This window comes from Pistacia vera, unplaced genomic scaffold, assembly GCF_008641045.1.
Source record: "Pistacia vera cultivar Batoury unplaced genomic scaffold, PisVer_v2 Contig531, whole genome shotgun sequence".
Taxonomy (NCBI): Eukaryota; Viridiplantae; Streptophyta; class Magnoliopsida; order Sapindales; family Anacardiaceae; genus Pistacia; species Pistacia vera.
This window is the reverse complement of record NW_022196370.1, coordinates 792,535-809,613: the sequence shown is the minus strand read 5'-3', so window position 1 is coordinate 809,613 and position 17,079 is coordinate 792,535. Positions and strand designations below refer to the sequence as shown.

Sequence of the window (17,079 nt, the reverse complement as noted above, 5' to 3'; positions counted from 1 at the left end):
TTCCTCTCCACAAAAGTCATATTTTTCAACTTTTTTTTCCTTTTTCAGTGATGGCTGCAGCTCTTAGATCAGTTTATGTTTGGATGATTTTCAGTTTAACCTTTATTTTCTTGTGCTCATCTCAAAATGAAAACGAGTTCATCCATAATAATGGCTTCCATGAAGCCAATCTACAACTGGATGAAATATCAATAATCCACCCCAATGGTCTATTGCAGCTAACCAACACTTCTGAGAGGCAAGCAGGTCATGCTTTTTATCCATTCCCATTCAAATTCAACACATCTTCCCCTGAATCTCTTTCCTTTTCCACGAATTTTGTTTTTGCCATAGTTCCAGAATCGGTTAATATTGGTGGCCATGGCATAGCTTTTGTCATCTCACCTTCGATGGACTTCAGCCAGGCTATTGAAACTTCATATTTGGGGCTCTTCAACACTACTAACGATGGCCTGTCTACAAACCACATCTTAGCGGTCGAGGTTGATACTGTACAAAGCCCTGAATTTTATGACATAGATGGAAACCATGTGGGAATTGATGTGAACGGCTTGGTTTCTAATGAATCTGCTACAGCAACTTATTATTCGAATGAAGAAGGGAAGAACAAAAGCTTGGTGCTCATGAGTGGAGATCCAATACAGGTTTGGATAGACTACGATGGTGCTGAAAAATTACTCAATGTTACTCTCTCTCCTATTCGAATCGCAAAACCAGAAAGACCTCTCTTGTCAACGCCCCTCAATCTTTCTGAAGTTTTCTTGGACTCTATGTATGTCGGTTTCTCAGCAGCAACTGGCACAATTACAAGTGACCATTATATTCTAGGATGGAGCTTCAACAGAAGCGGACAAGCACAAAACCTTGATTTCTCCAAGCTTCCTCCTGTTCCTGCACACGGGAAAGCAAGTAAGAAACGTGGACTACTGATGATTGTTTTGATCGTAGTAGCAGTGCCTGTGTTTTTTATAGTATTAATTGTAGCTGCTTACATTGTATGGAAGAAGAAATATGAAGAAGTATGTGAAGACTGGGAAAGGGAATATGGTCCTCAAAGGTTCCCCTATAAAAATCTCTACAAAGCAACCAAAGGTTTCAAGGACACAGAGGTTATTGGAAAAGGAGGTTTTGGAAAGGTTTATAGAGGCGTCCTTCCTTCTAATGAACAAATTGCAGTCAAGAGAGTCTCTCACGATTCGAAACAAGGGATGAAGGAATTTGTGGCCGAAATAGTAAGTATGAGAAGGCTAAGGCATAGGAACTTGGTGCAACTCCGCGGCTATTGCAGGCGAAAGGGAGAATTTATTTTGGTCTATGATTATATGCCAAACGGAAGCCTGGACAAATTATTATACAGCAATACAGAGCCAAATCTTAATTGGTTTCAGCGATTTCGAATCATTAGAGGAATAGCTTCTGGCCTTCTCTACCTGCATGAAGAATGGGAACAAGTTGTTCTACATAGAGATATAAAACCGGGCAATGTTCTTTTAGATGCTGAACTAAATGGGAGGTTAGGTGATTTTGGCTTAGCAAAACTATATGACCACGATAGCAATCCGCAAACCACTAACCTTGTGGGAACTGTAGGTTATTTGGCTCCAGAGCTCATTAGAACTGGAAAGGCAACTACCGGCACGGATGTATTTGCTTTTGGGGCTTTCATGCTTGAGGTGGCTTGTGGAAGGAGGCCTGTAGAGCAACAAGGTTATGGAGTGGTATATTTGGTTGAATGGGTAATCAATTGCTGGAAAAGAGGAGCTATCATCAATGCCAGTGATCCAAGATTAGAAGGTATTTATGCAGAGGAGCAAATGGAGTTGGTACTGAAACTAGGGCTGTTTTGTTCACACCCTAACCCCGCGGCAAGGCCTAACATGAGACAGTTGATGCAGTATCTGGACGGCGATGCTACATTGCCAGATATATCACCTAATAGCAGTTCAATGGATGTGTTCACAAACAGTAATGAAGCTTCTAATAGTGGAATGTCATTTCCTTCATTGTTCGAAAATAGTTCTGCGCAGACCATGTCTACTTGTGATTCAGTCTTCACAGAAGGTCGTTGAATCAAATATCTTACTTGCAATGAAGCCTTTCATTGGACTACTCATGGTACCTGTAAAAAGAAATATTGTTTCTAAAACTTTCTGTGAGTTTCTCAAACTGATAGTTCTTGTATCATTTTTACTTGTTATTGTACTATGTGAGACAATCTGGTTTGACTTTCCAAATATTGATTTGTAAATAAGACTATTAAAAAACATACAGGAGATCCAAAATTTCATTTTCAAGTGCACCTGAAGAAGGGGATTGAACTCTTGAAGCATATGAATTGACTTTTACATATTTTGTGCCGCCAGGTTTTACTTGGCACCACTTCCGCCAATACCATGCAATACTCTTACCTAAATTTCAAGCTAAAATTGTTTAATACGCAGCTATCAATTACACACAAGATTCAAAATTGTTGATGTCCAGATATGAGGTCAGCTAATCTAATTCCATCATCATGTTATTAGAAGGGAGTATATTGAGACTTGAAGTAAGACATTTAAATAATTAACATACCTAATTCCTTAAATAAAATAATATTATAATAACATCCCAAAAAAGAAGCAAGATATTAGCATATAATCAAGAATGGTTTTTTCCAACCAAGTAGTTGAGAAACAGTGTGATCTACAAATTAGTTGTAGATTCGATGTATGATGTGACGGATATTAAACTAGATAGTTATGCAAAATGATAAACTATTAGAGTGACTATATTTTGGCGATAAAAAGAGCATATGTGTGATTAAAATGAAATCATATTTAGATAATTAAAAAATTTATGAATTTATTCACGAAAATCGCGTCCTAATATTTTTCTTATGAATTTAACATGTTTGGAATGATTTTGGAAAGGGTATGAGTTGATATTAGGTTGTGGTTTATGAATTAGGGATGATTTTGTCTCATTTATGCTATTTAGGGGGTAAACTGTCATATTTGCAGGGGTTGATTTTGTCACTTTTCAATCATGTAGGCACCAAAGGGATATTTTCTACTTTTTGCATAAAAAGGAAGCGAAGGGTCGCAAACAGGGAGCGTCGTTCACCCATCTACAGTACGCACTGCCGGCTACTCTTCCTCTCTCATTTTTAGCGATCGCCGACGACGTTCTAGCTTCCCCTTTCACCGATCATCATCATCCCGCACTTACCATCGCGATTCACGCGTTTTGCCGGTGTCGTTTCGCATTCCAACCGTCATTGAGCCATTTTCTGGTGACCTCCGGCGACTTTTCACTTCCTTGGTGGCCGATCTACCTTCACCACACTTAGATCTATCCATTCCAAGCTTCAGCTGTTGCGAAATTAAAACGCTACAATTTGCCATCGCCACCGCTGCGCCTCTTCACCTTCCAACCACGATTTCGCTTACTTTCCAGTGACCTTTCATCTCCCCTGGAACTGATTCGAACTCCCCATCGCCTAAGCTTTCTATTGGTATCTTCGGATTTCATTTCTGCCATCATTTGCCGAAACACCTGCTGGAAAGCTGACGTATTTTGGCAAGTACAACTGTTCGTATTCCGGGCTGTCCGTTGGTCGTTTTTGCTCTTTCTTCACATCATCTCACTGTCGGTTACTTCCTCTTCAGCATGACCAGCTTAGTTTCCATCGCTCCAGCCTCTGTCGACACCACCATGAGCCGATTGAGTTCCCGGTTGTCTGTTACGGTGTAGGCAAGATCGAGATTGACTCCACTGCTCTCCTCATTAGCTCTCTACTAGTTGGATAAGCCCGATTGTAGGACATTTGGTAGTATTATGTTTTGAATTATATTTGTTTTTGTTTCATGTTTGATTTCGATACTTTAATATAATTTGAACATAATTTGTGATGAATATAGTTGTCCATTGTGATTAAATGTTTTTATAGAACTTACTGAATGATAGACGTTGGTTTGAGATAATTAAATGATGAATATTGCTTTTCATTACTTCGCATCGATTGTAATTGAGTTGTGTTCGAATTTAATGTCATTTCTACTCTGGTTGCGTTTATTGTGAAGTTGGTTGATTAGATAATACGTGTTGACAAATTGTATTTGTTAATCACGTACCAATTAGTGGTATTATCTTGTAGTGTTTGTCTTCAATGATAATCTTTAACCAATCAAACTTGAGTGATCGGGTGAGACAGGATAAATTATACCTAGAGTGTCGGAAAGCCATTTCATTGATTTACCTTGCCTTGTAGGTTTAGGGGATCGTAGAGGGTGGAGGAGAATTGTGTGAGTTGATCTCGTGTCGAACCAAAACCATAGCGGCAACGTTTTTATTATAAAGTCTTCATTAGTTTTAATTTCAAACTTTTGTTATTTGCATTTAGTTTGTTTAGTTTAATTAATCAAATTGTCAATTTCATTTTCGTTACTTAAATTTGTATTAGGTTGTCAGTCTTCGCTCCCTGTGGATTTGACCATGCTTACCGCTAACTACGGTATATAGATTTAATTTTGTTGTTGTGACGATCGGCTCGACATAAACTTAATTTACATTGGTTCTTAGTATTTGTTCGTAGCAGCTCACTTTTACTTCTTCCAGAATTCATTGAGTAATATGAATAAGTTTATATCCTTGAATTGTAATTGTTGGAAATTAGAAGCCAATAAAATCAATTTTCAGGCTTCTAATTTCATAAGATAAAGAAGGAGAGATGAATTTGTGTAAAAGAAGAACAATTATATTCATTGAACTCAATTAATACATACATCTAACATTCCTTTTTTAAGGTTTTAAAAGCTTAACTAAAAAATAACTTACAACAATAATTCCAAGAAGTTATAGAGCAATAAAAACTGAAAATAACTTAATTTGATTTTATCTAAAATTGAAATTCTAAACCATGCCACGACACAGTGCCTAGGCATCAAGCATTTTGGAATTTTCGTTCCAGCTTCTTCCTTGTGTGCCGCGGCATGCTTCCCTTCTACTTGTGTGCTGCAGCATTGTGCCGCAGCACGGTTCCCTTCTACCAAAACGTGTTCATTATTTAACGGAAATCATCGTTTCTGACTGGGGTTCTACAAGCATATGGAATCATGCAAGTAATATAGTTTAAGTAAACAGATATCAAACTCTAGAGAATTAATAGTTACCAACTACCAAAATAAACTATTCTATTACTAGTTGATTAATAAAAACTTTAAAGAATGAATCAAACTAAAATTAACAAATTAAAAGAAAACTAAAAACTAAAAGGAAGCAGAATTTAAATAACACATTGATTGTAAGTAAATATGACTAAACCTATGGCACAAATTTCACACCAATTTACTCTTATGTATTGACAATTAATGCTAACAATATTAAGTTTTGTTTTTATAGGCTAAACTCTCTAGAATTTCAATAACTTTCTCTCGAACAATTATCGGATTAACCCTTTATTACTAACCCAATGTATCTCTAAATTGGATTTAAGTCTTAAGAGATCATTACGCTCTATGAAATTTGCCAAAGCCTTACATATCGCAGTAACTTATCTTTAGCGTTCGCTCAATATATGGTTTTATTATATTAGACAAACTAGATTTCATCTCTCGATCTCAACTTAGTCCATTAAATCAATCAACTCTCAGGCCTAAAAGAATTAAAACATTAAAAACTATTATAAAACTTAGAAAAGATATGCTTAACAAATATTAACAAAAACCCATCAATACATATTCATAAATTGGGCTACATCTTAGCCCTAAAAACTTTATTTAGTTCATAATTGAATGAAAATAAACAACCATTGTAAAAATAATAAACATGAGATAAAGAAAAGAGTAAAAGAAAACTCTAATTGATGATCCAAAACTCCAAGAATGGATGTTTTGATCTTCTCAATTGCCGCTTCTCTTCTTTCTCTGGTTTTTCTCCCCTTCCAATCTCCTCTAAAACTAACTAAAGACATTTATTTATAGTCCTAGGGTTTGTGGGTCGAATAAGAAAAAGTTTAATGCAACTAAAACAAGTGAAATTCAGACCAGGCTTTACACAACCCATAGAGACCCACTCTCCATCATTGCAGATCGTTCTTCCCATCCAAGGAGTCAGAAATCTTCAGAATTTGACAAATTAATAAGCACAAAAATTGTAGCTATCTGAATAATCTTTCAAATACCACAAGAATCATCCAATTCCAATTTCTACAGCTCAAGTTATGATCAAAACATTGAAGCATGTTCATCCTAGAAAAAAATTCCAAGATTCGAATCTCATCTTCAAAGCACCATAACTTTCTCGTTTCAACTCCAAGTCTTGATCCGTTTGTTTCTACTCGTCACAAATTCTATCAACATCATTTTTCTTCATTTGAATATCCTTTTTAACCATTTTCAACCTGAAAACACTCAAAACAGCCCCGTGATTCATAAAAGATATTTATGAAATAATTAACTCAAATTCCATAATTTAAACTAATTTTTTCACAAAAAAATCTTAATAAATCACTAAATAATAATGTATTTTCAAGCTCCTATCAGTTTCCTGAGCTAGCAGGTTAGCAGTTTCTCCACCATTCCTGTACTCCAAAGACTACAGTATAAGAGAGGTGTATGATCTTTTCAAAGTACTTTAAATAACAAATATACATCTCTCAGGAATCTAAAACAATCAAACTAGCAGAAAAACCTATTTTCTCTCCACAAAAGACCAACTTTTCACTTTTTTTTTTTTTTTTTTTTTTTGGGTGATGGCAACGGGTCTTAAATCAATTTACCTTTGGACGTTTTTCAACTTATCCTTCATTTTCTTATGCTCATCTCAAAATGAAAATGAGTTCATCTACAATAATGGCTTCCATGAAACCAAATTACATCCAGGTGAATTCTTAGAAATCCACCCCAACAATCTATTGTAGCTAACCAACACTTCTAGAGGCAAACTATCTTGAAACACCAGCCAAACACACGCAATAAAATAAACAGAAAAGTAAATAAAGGACACTTGATTTATCCTGGTTTGCTCCGATTAAGGAACTACGTCTAGCATTTAAATAGAGATTTTTATTGAGTTTTAGAACTATGCAGCAATTATAAATCAATAATTGACGGCAACTCACTCTCTCTATTTCTTTGTAACCTTAGGTTTTTCGTTATTATATTATATAATAGAAAGAAAACCTTACCGCATTTGGGTCTACCCAAATCTAACTTGACCCAGACCCAGACCCAAATATTAGTAAAACAATAACAAATCCAATTACTAATTGGACTTAATGTGAAGGGAACGGGACCCCGAATGCGTTTGCGTAAGGGTCAAGACCATGCAAAGTATGAACCATATCCAACAAACTAGTCATTCTTTTTATACATTCCCATCCAAATTCAACACATCCTCCTCTGAATATCTTTCCTTTTCCACAAATTTTGTTTTTGCCACGGTTCTAGAATCGGTTAATAATGGTGGCCACAGCATGACCTTTGATTGTTCGAAAGTAATTCTGCCCCAACCATGTCTACTTGTGATTCAGTCCTCACAAAAGATCGTTGAATCAAATATCGTTCATGCAATGACGACTTTCTTTGGACCAATCATGGTACATGTAAGAAGAAATATATTGTTCCTCTAACTAACTGTGAAATTCTCAAACTGATAGTTCTTCTATCATTTTTACTTGCGTCGTATTCTACGATACAATCTGGTTTGACTTTCCAAATATTGATTTGCAAACAGGGGCGGATTTAATGAATGACAACTGGGGACCACGGCCCCCACTCAATTTTTTAAAGATTTTAAATTTTATATTTATATTTATATTTATTTAAATTTTGTCCCCATAAAACTTTAAGATTTTAAGAATAAAACGGCTCGGCCCCCACGGTAAGTTTGGATTTTGTTTTTATAAAATCCCGTTTTTAATCCTAATATATTTATTATATGTTGTTTGTGATTTTTTTTTTTTTTTTATGCAGGAAGATTTGTTAGTTTTTAAAAGTTTTATTGAGAGTAAAAATGAAAGGAATACAAACTGATAGGTTTGCACGTAACTAAGGGGAGAAATTTGGGCATTTTTACAATAGAAAGCTGATCAATTTAATACTTTTATTCTCCTTTATGGGTGATGTGCTTGAGGTTATTGAAGAAGATGATTTAAATCCTGAACAAAGGGGTGAAGCATGAAATCTATTAGATTTAATCTATTCCTTTGATTTTGCATTTAACTTGCATATGATAAAAAATATATTGGCAATTACTAATGAGTTGTCACAAGCATTGCAAAGAAAAAATCAAGATATTGTAAATGTTATGGCCCAAGTCAAAGTCTCCAAACGACAGTTCCAATTGTTGAGAGATGAAGGATGGGAATCTTTGTTGAGTGAAGTTTCTTCATTTTGCAAAAAACATGATGTTGTCATTTTGAATATGGATGATATGTTTGCAATTCGAAGGCGTCCACAACGGAGAGTTGAGCACATGACAAATTTGCATCACTATCGAGTTGAATTGTTTTATAAAGTGATAGATATGAAACTTCAAGAACTTAACACTCGTTTTGCTGAGGTTAGTACTGAGCTGCTTCTTTGTATGACATGTTTAGATTCAAGTAATTCATTCTCTGCTTTTGACAAGCATAAGTTGATCCGTTTTGCCCAATTTTATCCATTTGATTTTTTTGCACTTGAGTTGATGGTACTTGAGAACTTGGCTAAGACTTATGTAATTGACATGCGTTCTTGTGATGAATTTGCTGAGTTACAAGGAATTGGTGATTTGGCTAAGAATTTAGTTTGGTTTAAAAAATACATTTTTTATCCGTTGGTGTATAAACTTGTAAAACTTGCATTAGTTTTACTAGTTGCGATTGCGACTGCGATTGTTGAAAGAGCTTTTTCTGCAATGAATCTTGTGAAAAGTCGGTTACGCAATCGAATGAGAGATCAATGGATGAATGATTGCTTGGTCACCTACATTGAGAAAGATTTATTTGATACAATTGGCGATGAGATGATTATCCAATGTTTTCAGAGTATGACTTTTTTGACCCACCACTGTTTGCAAATAAGATTATTCAAAACAAACAGAAGATTCAAACTTTCATTTTCAAGTTCACAAGTGGAAGATTTGATCAGCTCAAGGCACATGCATTGAATTTTACATATGTGGAGCCGCTTGGTTTTACCCGGTGACACCCAAGGTGGCCAAAGTAAACCCATATTGTTCAAGCAAGCGTTGGGTTTCTTGAGAGAGAGACTCTGGAATGGAGCTTAGGTAAGCTTGTTTGATATTAGGATCATCAAGGCCTAAGAGACGTACTTGATCTTTTAATGTACTTTAAATAACAAATATTCAGCTCTCAGGAAGTTGAAACAATCAAACTAGCAGCAAAATTTGTTTCCTCTACACAAAATCTTATCACCACCTTTTTATTTATTTTTTTTTTTTTCATTCTTGTGATGGCTGCAGCTCTTAGATCAGTTCACGTTTGGATGCTTTTCTGTTTATCCTTTATTTACTTGTGCTCATCTCAAAATGAAAACGAGTTCATCTACAATAATGGCTTCAATGAAGCCAATCTACAACTGGATGAAATCTCAAAAATCCACCCCAATGGTCTATTGCAGCTAACCAATACTTCTGAGCTAAAGACGGGTCATGCTTTACATCCATTCCCATTCAAATTCAACACATCTTCCCCTGAATCTCTTTCCTTTTCCACGAATTTTGTTTTCGCCATAGTTCCAGAGTCGGTTAATAGTGGAGGCCACGGCATAGCTTTTGTCATCTCACCGTCTATGAACTTTACTGACGCTATTGCGGGTCATTATTTGGGACTCTTCAATCTTGCAAACATTGGCAAGCCTACAAACCACATCTTAGCGGTCGAGGTTGATACTGTACAAAGCCCTGAATTTTCTGACATTGATGGAAACCATGTGGGAATTGATGTGAACGGTTTGGATTCTAATGAATCTGCTACAGCAACTTATTATTCGAATGAAGAACGGAAGAACAAAAGCTTAGTGCTCATGAGTGGAGATCCAATACAGGTTTGGATAGACTACGATGGTGCTGAAAAATTACTCAATGTGACTCTCTCTCCTATTGGAATCGCAAAACCAGAAAGACCTCTCTTGTCAACGCCCCTCAATCTTTCTGAAGTTCTCTTGGACTCTATGTATGTCGGTTTCTCAGCAGCAACTGGCACAATTACAAGTGACCATTATATTCTAGGATGGAGCTTCAACAGAAGCGGACAAGCACAAAACCTTGATGTCTCCAAGCTTCCTCCTGTTCCTGCACACGGGAAAGCAAGTAAGAAACCAGGACTACTGATGATTGTTTTGGTTGTAGTAGCAGTGGCTGTGGCTGTGTTGTTGATAGTATTAATTGTAGCTGCTTACATTGTATGGAGGAAGAAATATGAAGAAGTATATGAAGACTGGGAAAGGGAATATGGTCCTCAAAGGTTCCCCTATAAGAATCTCTACAAAGCAACCAAAGGTTTCAAGGACACAGAGCTTATAGGAAAAGGAGGTTTTGGAAAGGTTTATAGAGGCGTCCTTCCTTCTAATGAACAAATTGCAGTCAAGAGAGTCTCTCATGGTTCGAATCAAGGAATGAAGGAATTTGTGGCCGAAATAATAAGCATGGGAAGGCTAAGGCATAGGAACTTGGTGCAACTCCGCGGCTATTGCAGGCGAAAGGGAGAATTTATTTTGGTCTATGATTATATGCCAAACGGAAGCCTGGACAAATTATTATACAGCAATACAGAGCCAAATCTTAATTGGTTTCAGCGATTTCGAATCATTAGAGGAATAGCTTCTGGCCTTCTCTACCTGCATGAAGAATGGGAACAAGTTGTTCTACATAGAGATATAAAACCGGGCAATGTTCTTTTAGATGCGGAACTAAATGGGAGGTTAGGTGATTTTGGCTTAGCAAAACTATATGACCACGATAGCAATCCGCAAACCACTAACCTTGTGGGAACTGTAGGTTATTTGGCTCCAGAGCTCATTAGAACTGGAAAGGCAACTACCGGCACGGATGTATTTGCTTTTGGGGCTTTCATGCTTGAGGTGGCTTGTGGAAGGAGGCCTATAGAGCAACAAGGTTATGGAGTGGTATATTTGGTTGAATGGATAATCAATTGCTGGAAAAGAGGAGCTATCATCGATGCAAGTGATCCAAGATTAGAAGGTATTTATGCAGAGGAGCAAATGGAGTTGGTACTGAAACTGGGACTGTTTTGTTCACACCCTAACCCCGCAGCTAGGCCTAACATGAGGCAGGCGATGCAGTATCTGGACGGCGATGCTACACTGCCAGGTATAGCACCTGATAGCAGTTCAATTGATGTGTTCATAACAGGTAATGAAGCTTCTAGTACTAGTGTAATGTCATTTCCTTCATTGTTCGAAAGTAGTTCTATTCAGACCATGTCTACTTGTGATTCAAACCTCACAGAAGGTCGTTAAAACAAATATCTGACATGCAATGACGGCTGTCTTTGGACCAATCTACAGCTTTCTGAGAATTTCTCAAACTGGTAATTCTTGTATTTTCTTGTATTAATTCTACTTGTTACTCTATTCTGTAAGTCAATCTGATTTCAATTGAACACAGCGGCTGGCTCCATATCTATGTTGGAATAGCTATAATATAACCAAGAAAAGTTAAAAAGCAATCCCAGGGGTCATAATCAAGTGTCATGGTTTGCCTTAAAAGATATGAGAACAATTTAGTAATTTAACTATTTTGCTTCGTACTCACAGGCTTGTTTCAATATTGTAGGTGATTCTTGAACTAAGGGCCCATTTGAGATTGTTGTAGCTTAAAACTTAATCACATACCACTCTTACTCATAGTCTTATTGTAGATTATGAAGTGACTAATGTACAAGCTACGACAATCTCAAACATGTACTAAATTTCTTCAAACAACTGCCCGAAGAGTTTGAGCCTAGCTAGGACTGGTCCTCCACTGCCAATCCGTTCAAGCAATAATGTCTACTGCATCATAGATGTTTAAAACATTGCAGATATCCTTCTGTTGGCATTTTAAACTTTCAAACAGACACAATAACAAATCCACCAAAAAGAATACATTACTCCAGAGCAATATGGTTTTCTGTTTTTCAATGAATTGCATACAGACAAACCAAATATTAGATGCCAAGTAAAACAACAATGCGCAATGATTTCATTAAGTACCAATATCAAAACAAAATTTCATTTTTATACATAATTCATATAGACCCAGTTAGCATAATTTATTCATACTCATGATGGATCAATACCATAATATGAAGACACTTGGAATTTCTCAACTGGGCTAATTAAATAACATAAAATGAAAGAAAACAATCTCTAAGTTACATGTAAAAATACAAATATAATCTTTGGTATACTGGTGCCTTGTCAGGGTTCACTTCAAAATTTTAGATTCAATTTCTTCCAAGCTCAAACCTTTGGTCTCATGGACAATGAGGACTATGAACAAAACTGATAACAAGGCTATTCACCAGAAGGAGGAAAAGGTTCCCTGCTCCCAGCAACTCCTGCAGAATTAGCAAATGTTAATGCAGATCATCACTAAAACAGTTGATCAAAAATAGGAATCAAGGACAATGAACGAAGAATTTTTTAGAGGAATAGATTGCTAGAAATTGGATGAATACATTCAATGGCGAGAATGCAAAGGTACCAATAGCATTTGAACCAAAGTTAGTAAGCACTGCAAGACTGATGCCTTTTCCTCTTGTACGAAGGGGGAAAATCTCTGACACCATTAGCCAACTGATAGGCCCAAATGATATCTGAAATGATTTTTAAACAACAAACACTCTATCAGATTCAACCTTCACCTTGAGCTAACTGAAAACAAAAACTCAGTCAATTCTTTCTTCTTCTACATTTTCCAATTCCTTTTTCTTAGAATAATATTATCTAAGTCAATATACGTTTATATCACAGGGATGTAGCTAGTTATGGAGAAAATTGATTAACTAACACAAGCAAACAGAAGACATAATTCTTGCCTGGTAGCAACCAACATAGAGAAGCAGAGCAGCAACAGCAAGGGGGAGTCCTCCAAGTACTTTGTAATATGCAGATTGCAGAACTAAGGAAAGCGCCTGTAGTGTAGTCAAACAAATAATTCAGAAAAACAGACCATTATTTTCTCCACCAACTAAAGGCATCTACCACTGAAATAGTGGATCCAGTTCTTCAGGAAACGGAAAAAGGACATACAAGCATGAGAAGTAGCAATATTCGGGAGTACTTGATTTCGATATTTGGAATCAGAGTCGCTTGTTCTTCAGAGTTTCCAATTGAAAGGACGAACATGGATGATTTTACAGCCCAGCTGCATTTTATCAACAACAAACTTCTTCAAACTCCAAGACATGGTGAGAGGCTACTGCAACTGCATGAGTAATTTTCCTTTGTTTTAAAATTTAATGTTCCAGCCACCTATAGAATAAGGTTTATTAAGATCATGTTCAACTCTCAATATGCTATGAAGGAAACTGTTCAAATTTATATTAAGGAGTTGGGTTTATTAATCTTTGAGCATAATCAGGAGCACAGTTAGGATTTTCAAGTTACTGTAATTGAAACATAACAAGATCTAAAAGAAAAAATTATTTAGTTATGAAGTGCAATAATAAAGATATTCTTTTTCTATAACAATTTTCTTGGCCTTTGCTTTCGTCTATAACATTAAAGTTTGGCTAAAATAATCAGCTTCGCTGCTAAATTATTGTTGGATTCAAGTATCACACACGCCAAGAACTTTGAATTTGAATTTATGAGTCAATTGGGATCGTTTAATTGGTTGTCGACTTTGAATGAACTTACACCAATAAACCAAATTTCTCCGCAGACACAACAATACAATGAGTCAAGTCTTTGTCTTAAGCATTGATTAGAGCCATTGAACAATCAAACAGCGATATATTTTATTAGATTTTTTCTTCAACCTTTGCTCTTCCCTGCAGGCTGTAACATCAAGCTTGGCTCCTGCGTTGGACCCAAGTATCATTCACGGCAGAAAACTCAAAACTAGATTCATAATTGTAGACTAAAACACCAATTTTCCTCACCATATAACACAGCAAGGAAGTTCTTATCAAAGTTATAAATGTACAATTAGTCCAGTCATCGTTTTAAGCTCAAATTTATTTGGTTTAACTGACATGCTTTTGAATAGTCGTGAGAGTTCACCAGTGCACATTCATCAAGTTATTGTGGCTTATAATTTGAGTTTTTAACTTCATATATAACAGTTATGAATACAAATTGTTCTCACTTATTTATATTAATAGAGTATTTCTTAAGTTGATTTTTCAAATTTATTCTTCTGCATTGTTCTTGCATGCAAGGAACACAAATGTCTTATCTGTAAACATTCAACAATCAAACTAGCGGCAAAATTTGTTTCCTCTCTACAAAATATTTTCACCTTTTTATTTTTCTATTTTTTATTTATTTCTTGTGATGGCTGCAGCTCTAAGATCGGTTTACGTTTGGATGCTTTTCAATTTATCCTTCACTTTCTTGTGCTTTTCTCAAAATGAAAACGAGTTCATCTACAATAATGGCTTCCAGGAAGCCAAATTACATCTGGGTGAATTCTCAGAAATCCATCCCAATGGTCTATTGCAGCTAACCAACACTTCTGGGAGGCAAACTGGTCATGCTTTTTATCCATCCCCATTCAAATTCAACACATCTTCACCTGAAACTCTTTCCTTTTCCACGAATTTTGTTTTTGCCCCATTATTTCCCACTCAAGCCCGTTAATAGTTGGTGGGCCATGGCATGGCTTTGTCATCTCACCGTCTATGAACTTCTGGCGGGATGCGGGTCGTTATTTGGGACTCTTCATCTTCAAACATGGCCGCCACCATCTTAGCGATCGAGTTTGATACTGTACAAAGCCGTACAGCTTATGACATAGATAAACCATGTGGGAATTGATGTGAACGGCTGGTTTCGAAGTCTGCTACAGCAACTTATTGTTCGGATGAAGAAGGGCGGAACAAAAGCTTGGAGCTCATGAGTGGAGATCCAATCCAGGTTTGGACTGACGATGGTGCTGAAAAATTACTCGATGTGACACTCTCTCTCTAATGGAATCGCAAAACCAAAACCTCTCTTGTCAACACCTGTCAATCTTTCTGAAGTACTCTTGGACTCTATGTATGTTGGTTTCTCAGCAGCAACTGGCAAGTTACAAGTGACCATTAGTTCTGGATGGAGCTTCAGCAGAAGCGGACAAGCACAAAACCTTGAGTCTCCAAGCTTCCTCCTGTCCTGCACACGGGAAAGCAAGTAAGAGAGCAGCTACTGATGATTGTTTTGGTTGTAGTGGCAGTGCTGTGGCTGTGTTGTGATAGTATTAATTGTAGCTTCTTACATTGTATGGAGGAAGAAATATGAAGAAGATATGAGACTGGGAAGGGAATATGGTCCTCAAAGGTTCCCCTATAAGAATCTCTACAAAGCAACCAAATGTCAAGGACACAGGCTTTAGGAAAAGGAGGTTTTGGAAAGGTTTTAGAGGCGTCCTTCCTTCTAATGAACATTTGCAGTCAAGAGAGTCTCTCATGGTTCGAATCAAGGAATGAAGGAATTGTGGCCGAATAATAAGCATGGGAAGGCTAAGGCATAGGAACTTGGTGCAACTCCGTGCTATTGCAGGCGAAAGGGAGATTTATTTTTGGTCTATGATTAATGCCAACGGAAGCCTGGACCATTATTATACAGCATACAGATCACAAGTCTTAATTGGTTTCAGCGATTTCGAGTCATTAGAGGAATAGCTTCTGGCCTTCTTTACCTCCATGAAGAATGGGAACAAGTTGTTCTACATAGAGATATAAAACCGGGTAATGTTCTATTGGATGCCGAACTAAATGGGAGGTTAGGTGATTTTGGCCTAGCTAAACTACATGATCATGGTAGCAATTCACAAACCACGAACCTTGTGGGAACTGTCGGTTATTTGGCTCCTGAATTTATTAGAACTGGAAAGGCAACTACCAGCACAGATGTATTTGCTTTTGGGGCTTTCATGCTTGAGGTGGCTTGTGGAAGGCGGCCTATAGAGCAACAAGGTTATGGAGTGGTATATTTGGTTGAATGGATAATCAATTGCTGCAAAAGAGGAGCTATCCTCGATGTCAGTGATCCAAGATTAGAAGGTATTTATGCAGAGGAGCAAATGGAGTTGATACTGAAACTAGGGCTGTTTTGTTCACACCCTAACCCCGCAGTCAGGCCTAACATGAGGCAGGTGATGCAGTATCTTGACGGCGATGCTACATTGCCAGATATATCACCTGATAGCAGTTCAATTGATGTGTTCATAACTAATAATGAAGCTTCTAGTAGTGTAATGTCACTTCCTTCGTTATTCGAAAGTAATAGTTTTTCAATCCTCACTGAAGGTCGTTGAATCAAATATCTTGCATGTAATGACAGCTTTCTTTGGACCAATCTACAACTTTCTGAGAATTTCTCAAACTGGTAGTTCTTGTCTTAATTCTGCTTGTCACTGTATTCTGTAAGTCAATCTGATTTCAATTGAACACAATGGCTGACTCCATATCTATGTTAGAATAGCTATAATATAACCCAATAAAAGTTAAAAAGTAATCCCAGAGGTCACAATCAAGTTGCTTGGTTTGCCTTAAAAAGATATGAGAACAATTTAGTAATTTTAACTATTTTCAATGTTGTAGGTGAATCTTGAACTAAGGGCCAATTTAAGATTGTTTTAGCTTTAAACTTAGTCACATACCACTCTCACTCATAGTTGATTAATAAGCTACATCAATCTCAAACATGCACTAAATTTCTTCAGACTGCCCGAAGAGGTTGAGCCTAAGACTGAACCTCCATTGCCAATCCGTTCACGCATTACTGTCTGCTGCATCATAGATGCTTAAAACATTGCAGATATCCTTCCTTTAGCATTTTAAACTTTCAAACATGACAATAATAAATCCACCAAAAAGAATACATTGCTCTATTACAGTATGGTTTTCTGTTTTTTCATGAATTGCATACAGACAAACCAAATATT

General features: G+C 36.7%; 2 protein-coding genes and 1 pseudogene across 7 annotated transcripts; all 3 read left to right on the top strand.

Annotated features, from left to right (window-relative positions):
* On the top strand, window positions 1-2,294 carry LOC116107338 (L-type lectin-domain containing receptor kinase IV.1-like). 3 transcript variants are annotated; one of them, XM_031393618.1, is made up of 2 exons: window positions 836-909; window positions 1,008-2,294. In XM_031393618.1, the coding sequence occupies exon 2, from the start codon at window positions 1,209-1,211 to the stop codon at window positions 2,067-2,069; it is 861 nt and encodes a 286-aa protein (XP_031249478.1). In that variant the 5' UTR covers window positions 836-909; window positions 1,008-1,208; the 3' UTR covers window positions 2,070-2,294. The 3 variants fall into 3 exon arrangements, with proteins under 3 accessions (XP_031249477.1, XP_031249478.1, XP_031249479.1); XM_031393619.1 differs by having other exon boundaries at window positions 849-909; window positions 1,005-2,294; XM_031393617.1 differs by having other exon boundaries at window positions 1-2,294.
* Window positions 2,295-9,220: 6,926 nt separating this feature from the next.
* Window positions 9,221-13,458, top strand: LOC116107336 (probable L-type lectin-domain containing receptor kinase I.6). 4 transcript variants are annotated; one of them, XM_031393613.1, is made up of 2 exons: window positions 9,221-9,249; window positions 9,445-11,576. In XM_031393613.1, the coding sequence occupies exon 2, from the start codon at window positions 9,468-9,470 to the stop codon at window positions 11,460-11,462; it is 1,995 nt and encodes a 664-aa protein (XP_031249473.1). In that variant the 5' UTR covers window positions 9,221-9,249; window positions 9,445-9,467; the 3' UTR covers window positions 11,463-11,576. The 4 variants fall into 4 exon arrangements, 3 of the variants coding, with proteins under 3 accessions (XP_031249473.1, XP_031249472.1, XP_031249474.1); XR_004124441.1 differs by lacking the exon at window positions 9,221-9,249 and adding an exon at window positions 11,779-12,096 and having other exon boundaries at window positions 9,435-11,533; XM_031393612.1 differs by lacking the exon at window positions 9,221-9,249 and adding an exon at window positions 12,960-13,458 and having other exon boundaries at window positions 9,435-11,355.
* Window positions 13,459-15,438: 1,980 nt separating this feature from the next.
* On the top strand, window positions 15,439-16,449 carry LOC116107323 (annotated as a pseudogene).
* Window positions 16,450-17,079: the final 630 nt, after the last annotated feature.